The sequence below is a fragment of the Lutra lutra genome, chromosome 18 (genome assembly GCF_902655055.1).
Source record: "Lutra lutra chromosome 18, mLutLut1.2, whole genome shotgun sequence".
In the NCBI taxonomy this organism is placed as follows: domain Eukaryota; kingdom Metazoa; phylum Chordata; class Mammalia; order Carnivora; family Mustelidae; genus Lutra; species Lutra lutra.
In genome coordinates, this window is record NC_062295.1 from 25,151,504 (window position 1) to 25,164,168 (window position 12,665).

Below are 12,665 nucleotides of genomic sequence, written 5' to 3' on the forward strand. Positions count from 1 at the left end.
ATTTATTTGACAGAGAAAGATCCAGTAAGAGAAGGAACACAAGCAGGGGGAGTGGGAGAGGGAGAAGCAGGCTTCCTGCTGAGCAGGGAGCCCAATGTGGGGCTCAATCCCAGGACCCCAGGATCATGACCTGAGCCGAAGGCAGACACTTAAAACTGAGCCACCCAGGCACCCCTTAATTTTTTTTTTTTTTTTATTGATATGTAATGTATTATTTGTTTTAGGAGTACAGGTCTGTGATTCATCAGCCTTACATAATTCACAGCACTCACCATAGCACATACCCTCCCCGGTGTCCATCACCCGGCCACACCATCCCCTCCACTCCCCTCCGCTCCAGCAACCCTCAGTTTGTTTCCTGAGATTAAGAGTCTCTTATGGTTTGTTTCCTTCTCTGGTTTCATCTTGTTTCATTTTTCCCTCACTTCCCCTATGATCCTCTGTCTTGTTTCTCAAACTCCTCATGTCAGAGAGCTCATATGATAATAATTGTCTTTCTCTGACTGACTTACTTCGCTTAGCATAATATCCTCTAGTTCCATCCACATTGTTGCAAATGGCAAGATTTCAGTTTTTTGGTGGCTGCGTAATACTCCTCTGTGTGTGTGTGTGTGTGTGTGTGTGTACGTACATACCACACATCTTTATCCATTCATTATTGATGGACAACTGGGCTCTTTCCATAGTTTGGCTGTTGTGGACACTGCTGCTATAAGCATTCAGGTGCATGTGCCCCTTCAGATCACTACATTTGTATCTTTAGGGTAAATACCCAGTCGTGTGATTGTTGGGTTGTAGGGTAGCTCTATTTTCAACCTTTTGAGGAACCTCCCTGCTGTTGTCCAGAGTGGCTGCACCAGCTTGCATTCCAAACCAACAGTGTAGGAGGGTTCCCCTTTCTCCGCATCCTCGCCAACACCTGTCGTTTCCTGACTTGTTAATTTTAGCCACTCTCTCTGGTGTGAGCTGGTATGTCATTGTGGTTTTGATTTGTATTTCCCTGATGCCTAGTGATACGGAGCACTTTTTCATGTGTCTGTTGGCCATCTGGATGTTTTCTTTGCAGAACTGTCTGTTCATGTCCTTTGCCTATTTCCTGATTGGAGTATTTGTTCTTTGAGCGCTGAGTTTGCTAAGTTCTTTATAGATTTTGGATACTTTGCCTTTTTATATAAATTTTTAAAAATTATTTTAGAGCAAGAGTGAGCAGGGCAGGGGAAGGGCAGAGGGAGAGAATCTCCAGCAGACTCCGTGCTGAGAGGGGAGCTGGAAGTGGAGTGGCAGTGGCCATGGCGCCATTACCTGCACCTCTGATCAGAAGCAGCTGTCAGTGACTAGCGCACAGGCCTCTGGGAGGACAGGTTCTTTTTTGCCCTCTCTGGCTTCAGGAGGACGTATGCAGGCTGCTTTAGGAACCTATGTACAGCTGCCTACCAATAAAATTGGAGGAGGGTATACTGTGCTAAGGTCTAAAATTGACCAAAATTAACTTTAGTTTACCTTCCAAGTCTTACCCTGGAAGTTGCAAGCCTTTAAGAGGCTCTAGAGTTCCAAAATAGTTACATCAGACAGACTCTACCAGTGCAGTTATTATCTAGATGGAGAGACAGATTCCTGGTGCTTTTTACTTTGTCACTTTTCTAGAATCATCTCTGTCCTTTCTCCTTTTTTTTTAATTAAGACTTTATATTTTTAGATCACTTTTATGTTAACAGCAAAATTAAGGGAAGGACAAGAGATTTCTCATATATTCCCTCTGCATCAGATGCACAGCCTCCCCCTGTGTCACTGTCCCCCATCAGATTGGTAACTATGTTAACAATCAGTGAACCTCCATTGACATATCATTATTACCCGAAGTCCGTAGTTTACATTGTGGTTCATTCTTAGAATTGCGCATCCTGTGGACTTGGATGAATGTATAGCACATATATCCCCTGTTGTTGTATCGAATGGAGTGTATTCACTGACCTGGAAATCCTCTGTGCTCTGCCTGTTAACCCCTCCCTCCCACACACACAACCCCTGGTAACCACTAATCTTTTTACTAACTCCATAGTTCACCTTCTTCAGAATGTCCTGTGGCGGGAACCCTACATATGTCGTCTTTTTCACGTTGTCTTCTTTTGCTGGGTAGTGTGCATTTTAAACTTCCTCCATGTCTTTTTATGGTTCCATAGCTCATTTCTTTTTAGCATTAAAGAATATTCCATCGTCGAAGGTACTGTAATTTGTGAGTTCATTATCCACTAAAGGACATCTTGGTTGCTTCCAAGTGGGCAGTTATCAAAAATACCTAGTTTAAACATTTGTGTACAGGATTTTTTTGTCAATGTAAGTTTTCAGCTCCTCTGGGTAAATACCAAGGAGTGCACTTGCTGGATCACAGGGTAAGAGTGTGTCTAGTTTTGTACGAGACCACAAGACGGCCTTCCGAAATGCCTGTATCATTTTGCACCCCCATCAGTGAATGAGAGTTTCTGTAGGCATCAGTTCTCACCAACATTTGGTGATCTTAGCGTTCTGGATTTTGGCCATTCTAATAGATGTAAAATGATATCTCGTTTTATTGTTGTTTTTTAAGATTTTACTTATTTATTTGCAAGAGAGAGAGTGCACGCCCATGTGCACAAGCAGCAGGAGTGGCAGGCAGAGGGAGAAGCAGCCTCCCCACTGAATAGGGACCCCCCCCCATGTGGGAGTGGATCCTAGAACCATGGGATCATGTCCTGAGCTGAAGGCAGAGGCTTAATCAACTGAGCCATCCAGGTGCCCAAATGGTATCTTGTTTTAATTTGCATAGTTTCCTAATAATTAATGCCGAGCATCTTTGCCATCTGTGTCCCTCTTTTTTTAAAGATCTTATTTATTTGAGAGAGAGAGCATGAGCATGGGGAAGGGCAGAGGGACAGGCAGACTCCCCACCAAGTGGGAAGCCCCATGCTGGGCTGGATCCCAGGACCCAAGATCATGACCTGAGCTGAAGTCAGACGTTTAAACAACCAAACCACCCAGGTGCCCCTGTGTATCTTCTATGAGGTGTTTGTTTAGGTCCTTTGGTCATTTTTAAATTGGGTTGTTTGTTTTCTTATTGTTTGAAGAATTTGTTGTATATTTTGGATAATAGTCCTTTATCCTGTGTCTTTCATAAATATTTTCTCCTAGCCTGTGGTCTGTTTTCTCATTTTCTTGATGTTGTGTTTCACAGAGCAGATGTTTTTAATTTTAATGAAGTCCACTTTATCTGTTATTTCTTTCATGGGTTGTGTCTTTGGCGTTGTAGCTGAAAAGTTGCCACCAAACTCAGGATCATCTAGGTGTTCTCCTGTATGATCATCTGGGAGTTTTTATAGTTTGCATTTTACATTTAGGTCTAGTTGTCTAGACAGTTGTTTTCTGCGTGGTAGAGAGGCAGATTCCTGGTTCTTTCCACTCTGCCCTTTTGCCAGAATCCTCTCTGTTCATTTTTTTTTTTCCTTTCCTTCCTTCTCTTAGTTGTTCAGACAAGATATTTCCATTGATCTGTCTATAAATTCACAGACTTTGTCATCTCCATTTTGTTAGTAAGTCCAGCCAGTGAATTTATTTCATACATTTTGTTTTTTAGTTCTAAAATTTCCATTTGTTTATTATTTATAATTTCTGTCTCTTTCCTAAGAACTTACTTTATTCCGCTCATTTCAAGAATATTGTTGTAGTAGCTACTTTAATGTCTTTTATAGTTCTAACATATGGGTGATTGTAGGTTTGGTATCTGTTGATTATGTGTTCCTTTGAGAATGAGTTGTCTTTTCTTTCCATTGAGGTAATTTTAAATTAATTTTGAATTATGTCTTGGACCTTTGGAATATTACTGTTTAGAGTCTGGACCCTGTTAAAACCCTCTGGTTAATGTTGCTTTTTTGTTTGTTTGTTTCTTTTAGCAGTTAGTCAACCCAGTTAGGTTCACACCTCAAGTCTCTTGCCTTCCATGGGCAAGATTCATGTCAGTTTAGTTTTTAAAACCTTTGATCTGCAGCTTTGCATCTTTTTTGCAAATGAGACTAGAGTGGTGATTTACCGTATTCACTCTCAGTGTGAGTCTGGTTTTTGTTGCTTGGGGCTCTTCTGCACACGAATAGCTCAGGCTGAACCTAGGGTTTGCGCTGATTGATGCTCAAATTCAGGGGAATCCCCTTCTCTAGCACACCTCTCTGGGGTTGCCCCTATACTCTTTGACCCACTTGAGCCCTGGCCCCCATTGGTTCTCTGGCCACAAGTACTAAATTTCTCTCAAAAATTTAGCTGCCCACATGTACAGTTGTTACTGCTGCCATCCTTGGGGCAAAGCAAGGAAGGAAAGGGAAAAAAGGGTGTATTGCTTGGTACTCTGGACCCCCGAGACTCTCTTCCTGTTTACACTCACTGCCTGGGCTCCCTGGGGGAGCTGCCCCTGAGGTGTGAGTTTCATCCAGATTTCCAGGGCTCAGGGGCCTCTTTCCCCAGTGTTCTGGCTGGAAAGATGGGATTTCTGTTGGAGTCTAGCTGCCTGTTGGAACTACTGCCAGAGCTCCTCTGTGGCCCGAGGATCAGGGCTATGAGAGAAAAGAGAAAACAAAGCCAAAGAAACTCAAGTCCTCCCCCGACACTAACTAGTTCTTCAAGTTGATTTCCCTCCCCAGTCCTCCGCCTCTTGTATACTTTTCATTCGGAGCTCTCAGGTTATTGCTTTTGTATTTAGTCCTGGTGTTGGTACAGTCAGCAGAAAGGTTGGCTTCGGTGGTCTCACTCTTCTCTTATATACAACGCAAGTCCTCATAGTTGGTTTTTAAGACCTCTTCTCAGTATTTGTGTGGTCTGATGTATTGCTTCCCAGTCCCTACATCTTTTCTGCTACAAATATGCACCTGGCGACCATTCGGGAAACCCACAAATGGGGTGTCTGGCTGGCTCAGTCAGTAGAGCAGAGACTCTTGATCTTGGAGTTGTGGGTGCAAGCCCCATGTTGGGCATAGAGTTTAATTTAAAAAGAAAGAAAAGAAAGAAGCCCAAAATGAGAATGGGCTTGTAAGATGATTCATGATTGGCCATAATCTATGTAAATTTAACGTAGATTGTAATGTTCAGAGAAGTTCCTTTTTCCCATTTGTGATCCTAAATTTGAGGATTCTTAACTTTCTTTGTGACTTTTTGGTGCCTGTCTTTCATTAAGTGGTTGATTTCTGAGACCGGTCATGTGCCAGTGTAGTCACATAGGTTGTCCGTGACAGTGGGACGCGGAAGCGGCAGGCGTGTTGTTCTCCAAACAACCAGGAGAGGGGGCTGGCGGGCTTCTTTCTCTGTAGAGGCCGGGGGGGGGGGGGGGGGGGGGGTGGGGCCTTCTCCAAGGTGCTTGGCTTTCCACAGTACCTGTGACCCAGGGGCTGCTTGCCGGACGCTATCAAGACCGGGACCGTCTTGTGCTAACCAGTGCGACAGAAGACAGGAATCCCATTTATAGCAGAAACTGCTGAAGCGCTCTTTAACCCTTCTGTGAGCGCATCTCCTGAGAGTTCTTCTCTGCCGTCCTCTCTGGGGGAGGAGATTCACGATAATAGCCCTACGTGGTCCAGGTCTCCTGGGACAAGGAGACCTTATATCTTATTAATTTGCTTAAATACCTGCACTGTTAGAGTCCTTGAGGGTATAGTAGGAACTTCATAACTTTATTCAGTATTGAGACTCCCCTCGAAGTCCTGTTACTTTTCTATAGCATGTTCATTCCCCAAAGCATGTGGTTCTTTAATCACTGATTCTTGCTTGAGGCATTTAGTTCTTGAGAACTACAGCCTGGCTTCCGCCCCGGCTCTCATCCCGAGATCTCCTCCCTAAGACGCGCAGCTACACTTCCCAGGAGTAGAAGGACCGTAGGTGGGTTTGTAAAATAACTTAGAGTCCTTAAAAGGGACTCCTCTGTACACAGATTACTCTTGGGGTTTGGCACCGTATGTGGGACATGTACTTCTAGGGCCAGCAAAGCTCAGAGGAGACGGGAGGTTGTCACGTTTCCCTGCTGTCTGGCGTGTGGTTACGCTGTCTGCTCTCAGAGCATGGAATCCTGCCCCAGGTCTCCCCAGTGTTCAGCATTTGTCTCCTCTTTGTACTTTTCCTGAAAGTCGGTCCTGCCTAACTCTTTAACTTACCCTCCGGCTTTGTCTCTATTTGGGGGACACAGAGATGAATACAGTGTAATGGTAGGAGGGTCATAGTAGAGAGACCCACTGAAGTGTCAGAATTTGAGTATAACGTTTTGTCTCTGGGAGGTGACACTGGGTTTTAATATAAAGGAAGAGTCAGTCAGGTTCAGGCGAGTTAGTTCTCTCTGAGCAGAGGGAATGTGGTGTGCGAAGGCACAGAGTCAAGTGGCCTGATGCTTTTCTGGGCGGTGTTTAGTTTCATCTAATTGGGGTGTGAGTGCATGGGGAGAGCAAAGGCATGTGAACATAGGGAGATTGACAAACACCAAGTTTCAGTTGGCTCTGGAGACTGAACTAAGGAAATTCAGACTCGTACCAAAACCTGTGGAGACAGTGGGAGGATTACGAGCAGGATATTGAGGCGGCCAGATTTTCATCTCTTAAGGGTACTTTATTTGTAAATGAAGATAGGTTTAAAAAGTGGCAGACCTCTGGGGGTAGAGGCCATTGTTCTCTAACCAAGAAGAATTGGGGCTTATAGAAATGGTGAGGAGGGGATGGATATTTTGAAAAAGAAACAATCTTTAAAAACAAACAGTTTTTAATTCTCAGTGACTTAATACTGGCAGTGGGTAAGAGGGAGGGGGGAAAGATGACCCTCAGGTTTCTGGCCGGGGTGTCTGCTTCTTTACCAAGATGAGAAGTTGAGAGAATGGAGCTGGTGTGTAGGAAAGGAGAGGCAGTTCACTTGGGATGTTTGAGCCTGACATCGGCCTGAGGTGTTCAGGAGATATCTAGGTGGCCGCTGGTTACAGAGGTCTGGAGCTGAGGTCACATGGCATGAAAACGTGGATGACTTGCCCTAAAACCTATAGTAGCGGGGAGATTGTGAAGTTTGGATATAAGGGGGGTCAGACGGTGAAGGATGGCACCGTGGGAATGCGGCAGAGGCAAGCAGCAGAAGACAAAGCCTAGAAAGAGATGAAGGTCTGGTTGGATAAGAGAATCAGGAAAGAATGGTTTGTGGAAGCCACAGGTAGACAGTTTTAAGGAGGGAGTGATAGCGTAGAGACAGGGCAGAACAGGACAGGGAGCATCTGCTAGAGTTGTCCATGTGGAGGTCGCCGGGCCCTTTGGCAAGAAGGGTTTTGCTGATCAGTTGGGACAGGAGCTAAAGGGCAGTGAGCTGAAGTGAAGGGGCGAGAGCGGAGACGGTGGAAACAGGCTTGGTTAGAGGTGAGGGGAGAGGGGACTGTTTGCGGCCCCGGCCCTCGAGCTGGAGCCTGCGGTAGTGTGGTTCCATGATTTCACTCCTGCCGTGCTCCGCTCCTTGAGTGTGGCAGCACAGAACTTGCTCGGTTGGTTGGACTCCAAGTGGGCTTCTTCAGGGGACAGCTGTGAGCGTTTTTGTTACTCGGGGACTCACAAGACCCTTCTGTGTAACCGCAGGACCGGCTCCGGCCGTTCAGAGCCCAGCAGGACAGCAACCGGTCGGTCCGTGAGCGGAGTTCCATCACTGTGACTGATTTGTAGCAGAGACGCTCATTCATTCGGCTGTCCTTTTTCTCTGTTCTTTGTTCATACGGTTGGGTAATGATGGTTAAAATGATTTTATTTGGAATGAGGGTTCATATTATTTTCCAGCTCAGTTGGGTCTTTAAAACTGCTTGCTGAATGGAGGACAAGGGGAGATGGAGAGGAGAAGGGAGTTGAGGGAAATTGGAAGGGGAGGTGAACCATGAGAGACTATGGACTCTGAAAAACGATCTGAGAATTTTGAAGGGGTGGGGGGTGGGAGGTTGGGGGCACCAGGTAGTGGATATTGTAGAGGGCACGGATTGCATGGAGCACTGGGTGTGGTGCAAAAATAATGAATACTGTTATGCTGAAAAAATAAAAAATTAAAAAAAAAAACTGCTTGCTGAGCTGGGGAGGAGTGCCTGGGTGGCTCAGTTAAGCCTCTGCCTTCTGCTCAGGTCATGATCCCAGGGTCCTGGGATCGAGCCCCGCATCAGGCTCTCTGCTCGGCGGGGAGCCTGCTTCCCCCTTACCTCTGCCTGCCTCTCTGCCTGCTTGTGATCTCTCTCTCTCTCTCTCTAACAAATAAATAAATAAAATCTTTAAAACAAAAACAAAAAAAACTGCTTGCTGGGGGCAGGGGGGTGCACCTGGGTGGCTCAGTGGGTTAAGCGATGGTCTTCAGCTCAGGTCATGATCCTGGAGTCCCAGGATTGAGTTCTGCATTGGGCTTCCTGCTCGGCAGGGCGTCTGCTTCTCCCGCTGACCCTCCCCCTTGTCATGCCTGTGTTCTCTCTCTCTCTCTGAAACAAATAAATAAAATCTTAAAAACAAAACAAAACAAAAACTGCTTGCTGGGGGCACCTGAGTGACTCAGTTAGTTCAGCATCTAACTTTGGCTCAGGTCAAGATCTTAGGGTCCTGGCATTAAGTCCTGTGTTGGGTTCCTTGCTCAGCAGGGTGTCTGCTTCTCCCTCTGCAACTCCCCCTGCTTGTGCTCTTTCTCCGACAAATAAATAAATAAAGTATTTAAAAAAAAAAAAGGAGATCTCTCGGTCCTGGGATCGAGCCCAGCATTGGGCCCTTTGCTCAGTGGGGAGTCTGCTTCTCCTTTTCCCTCTCTTTCTCAAACACAGACAAACACACCTGCAGCTGGTCTTATTCTGGGTCCTTCCTGCCTTCTCAGATGGTGACTTCACTTCCTTCACTGAGAATTACCAGTGAATGAATGGCCTTTCCCTTCAGGTCCCCTCAGATCTGCCCCTCCCCCCAACAGTGCTGTGGCCTCAGTGGAACACGATGAGCCTCTTTGCCAAAACGTGGGACTTCTGTTTTTCTGAGGGTCTTTCTCCCTTTCTCCCCTATAATTTCAGTCTTTCCTTGTGCTTAGCTCTCACCCAGCAGCCGTGCTGCAGTGTCCCTCCAGAACCTGCCGTCCCCAGGCTTCACTGCTCTTTTAGTTCTACCTGTCAGGAGGGTATTTTGGTCTGTGATGCTGCGCAGAACCAGACCCGTGACCTCTGTGAACTGCATAGGTCAGTGTTGAGCACGGCCAGTCTACCCTTGTGCAGCCTCGTGGCCATCCGGTGTCCCCTCAGGCCTGTGTCCTCCTCAGGCTGCCCGTACTAATGCTCCTTCTGCCCACTCAGAGCTCCGTCGTCTGAGCCTCGTGTACCCACGACTGCCGCGGTCCCTACCACGTCCCCCCATGCCTCACCGCGTCTTCCCAGGGCCCAGACGGGCTTTAGGTTCCACAGCCCCTGCGGCTTGTCCACTTGGTCCCATCTGTGTGCCTGGCACAGCAGTGCCGGCGGAGGGAGGGTGTTTTGCAGGTGCCGCATGCAGGGCCGGGCCTGCCGCTCGCTGCGGTCCTCCTCCACCCGCCGCACGCCTTCCCGGGGCTGCTCCATGTGCAGCAGGGAGCCACTGTCCTTCGAACTCAGCGGAGAGGAAACCTCTTCACGGGTGGCGTAGGGGGGCGGCCTCCGGCATCTGGTGAGGGACAGACCGCCAGTGCGCTGGGAAAGAGGTCACGTCCCTCTGGCACTGTCGTAGCTCACCTGCTTTGGTCCTGTCAGCCTCACATTGCACTTCAGACTCCCGTTGCGGGGTCTTTCTGCTGCCCGACTTTGGGCACTTTTCAGATTTACTGAGAAACCGTGCTGTGGTGGCAGAATCTCCCCGAAGCGTTTTGATGCGGGGGAGGCAGCCGTCCATGAAACCACGTCAGCGAAGTAGCCCCGAGGATCATCCTTAAATTCCTGCGGAGCGATGCTGTGCCACGCTGGTCTTGGCTTTCCGTCATGAAATTATCAAATTAGGCTTGGAGGGAACGTTCACCCTCCGAGAATTAAAGTTGTCAAGTCATTCTGTTTGGCCTTTACTTTCCTCTAAGTCTTTGACCTACAGTGCACGTGGGAAGTAAAATGCTTCGGGTGTCTGCCTTTGCCTTTCCGTCCTTTGCGTGTCCCACCATCAGGCCTAGTCTTCTGTTCCTCCTGCCGTTTCCCCTTGAGTCCGACTTGCGGGACAGGCCAGCCAGACTGACTTCCTTCTCTCCTCACATCTCCCCACGCGCCATCTTTGAGCTCGTCTTTCACAGGGAGTCTCAAACCCCTTCTGTACCCTAAGCACAGACCCCATTGCTTTTGCTTTTGCATCTGCCTCTTGGACCTCCCTCACAGGTTGTTCTACTAGACACGGGCCAAACCTAAATTTGCTTTGGTGCCAGGAAAACTGAGGTTGGTTTGAACAAAGAACATCAATACAAACTGGACTGAAAGCACATTGTTTAAAATCTGAGGGGCAGGGGCACCTGGGTGGCTCAGTGGGTTAAGCCTCTGCCTTCGGCTCAGGTCATGATCTCAGAGTTCTGGGATCGAGCCCTGCATCGGGCTCTCTGCTCAGCAGTGAGCCTGCTTCCTCCTCTGCCTGCCTCTCTGCCTACTTGTGATCTCTCTCTCTCTCTATCAAATAATAAAAAAAAAAAGAAAATGTTTCTTCCCAAACTGTAGATTGTAAGCAGGGCACATATTATCCTATTTAAAAAAAAAAAAAATCTGAGGGGCAGGGTGCCTGGGTGGCTCAGTGGGTTAAGCCTCTGCCTTCAGCTCAGGTGACGATTCCAGGGTCCTGGGATCCAGCCCCGCATCGGGTTCTCTGCTCTGCAGGGAGCCTGCTTCCCCCCCTCTCTCTCTGCCTGCCTCTCTGCCTACTTGTGATCTCTCTGTGTGTCAAATAAATAAAATCTTTAAAAAATAAAATCTGAGGGGCAGTGAGGAAGATGCCTTTCAAAAGCCTGATAACTTTAGAGCCAAATAAAGGGGAGTTTTCAGATCAAAATCTGGTTGCCATTTGTTGTCAGCCTGCCCGATGCAGCCACTTATGGCCCCTAAGAATTCCCAAGCAGGGTTAATGGGGTCATATTGTGAATGCTCACCTCCAAGTGATTTGAGTCCAGTGAAATCTCATTAGAGCTAAGAATGTTTTGGGATCCTTAGTACTTTGGTTTTTCTTTTCTGAAATTGGGTTTTATTTTATAATTTCAGTTCATCTAAATGTTGGGTTCTGTACGTGTGATGCTTTTGGCTGTACCATTGATTATTATGGAAATCCTCTGTTGTATGTTTCTGTTTGCACTGTGGCGCACTTGTGGATTTTTTTATACTCAAAATGTAGAATAGAGTCTGTTTTAAAGGTCTTAATAAAGCAGTGATACTGCATTACAGGAAAAGTAAAGGTTAATTTCTCCACAGTTAATCCTTAGTCCCTACAATCCAGTTGTCCCCACCACTGTCATTCTACCAAACTACTTGCACAGGCCACTGGTGCCCTCTGTTTTGGCAAATCCAGTGACTTCTGACTGTCAACCTGCTCCCCCCGCCCCTTGTCCTGGTCTTCACTTGCTGTGTAGTTGGTGTGGACCGTGGTGCACTCCCATTGTTTCGTGTGACTCCTTGCTGATACGTCCAGTCTGCTGGTCGCACTAGACCTAAAACTAGACAGGTGGCTGGACAGAGTTCTCCTTGTTGTTCCAAAAGCAACCTCAAACTCAAACTCAGATTTCAAATAATAAATTTTTCCCAAATAGCCTAAAAGCCTGACATTGAACCCTGACTCTTCTCTTTCCTTCGCCTGTCCCCGCCCCACTGGGCGGTTGTTAGGTCCTGTTGACCTCGGGGTGGCCAGGAGCGCTTCACTGTCCAGTCTCATTGCCAGCCCTGCCTCATTTCTTCTCACCTGAGAACATGTCACGTCTTTCCTTGGTTGCTTTCCGGTGTCCGCAGAGTCACATGCAGCCCTGCGGTTGGAGCCCGTGTGGTCTTGTTCTGATGACCCAGCCTCAGGTCCCACAGCCTCTCACGCAGCTGTTTCCCAAAACTCCATCATTTTTGTTCTTCTGGCCATTTACTCGGGCTGTTCTGGTCCTGACTCCCCTTTCCTATAATCATTTTGCCTAGAAAATCCTTCAGGGCCCAGTGCAAGGGTTTCCTCCTCTGTGAAGTCATCTTTGAGTCTAGAGGAAATGTGTGGGGGAATATGAGGAGTAGAACTTAATTACAAGTGCCTCCCTAATGACTGCCATTTGTGGAGACATAGCTGTGTGACAGTCATCGTGTTGAATACTGAGTACTAGAAGCAGATGGTTAAGAACATGAGCTTTGATGGCCGAGTCCCAGCTCTGCCATTTCCTAGCTGTGTAACCTTGGGCAGGTTACTCACCATCTCAGCGTCGGTTAAGTCGGAGGGCTCAGTGTGCTCGCCATATGGGAAGTAAGCAACAAATGGTAGCTGCGGACGGTATAAACGGAAAGATGTCCATCCCTCCGAACCCCCTGGTGAGATACAAGTTCTGTTATCGTTGCTGTTGTACAGATGGTGAGACCTCGGCATAGGGCGGCTGGCTAATGTGCTGCTTCCCCCAGAGCCGCTGTGGGCCTGTGGCTCATTCATCTGCTCATTTCAGAATGTCTTTAAGCTCAATAAATATTT

At 47.4% G+C, this 12,665-nt stretch overlaps 1 protein-coding gene across 5 annotated transcripts in view; it reads left to right on the forward strand.

The window, feature by feature from the left end:
* CRCP (CGRP receptor component) overlaps window positions 1–12,665 on the forward strand; it is a 44,706-nt gene that overhangs the window by 24,082 nt on the left and 7,959 nt on the right. Inside the window, exon 5 of one of the 5 annotated variants that reach the window (XM_047713434.1) lies at window positions 7,605–7,649. The exons of the other annotated variants lie outside the window; for them this stretch is intronic. Within the exon in view, the coding sequence (XP_047569390.1) occupies window positions 7,605–7,649 (45 nt within the window). The remainder of the gene's footprint in view (window positions 1–7,604; window positions 7,650–12,665) is intronic. 5 annotated transcript variants of the gene reach the window in all.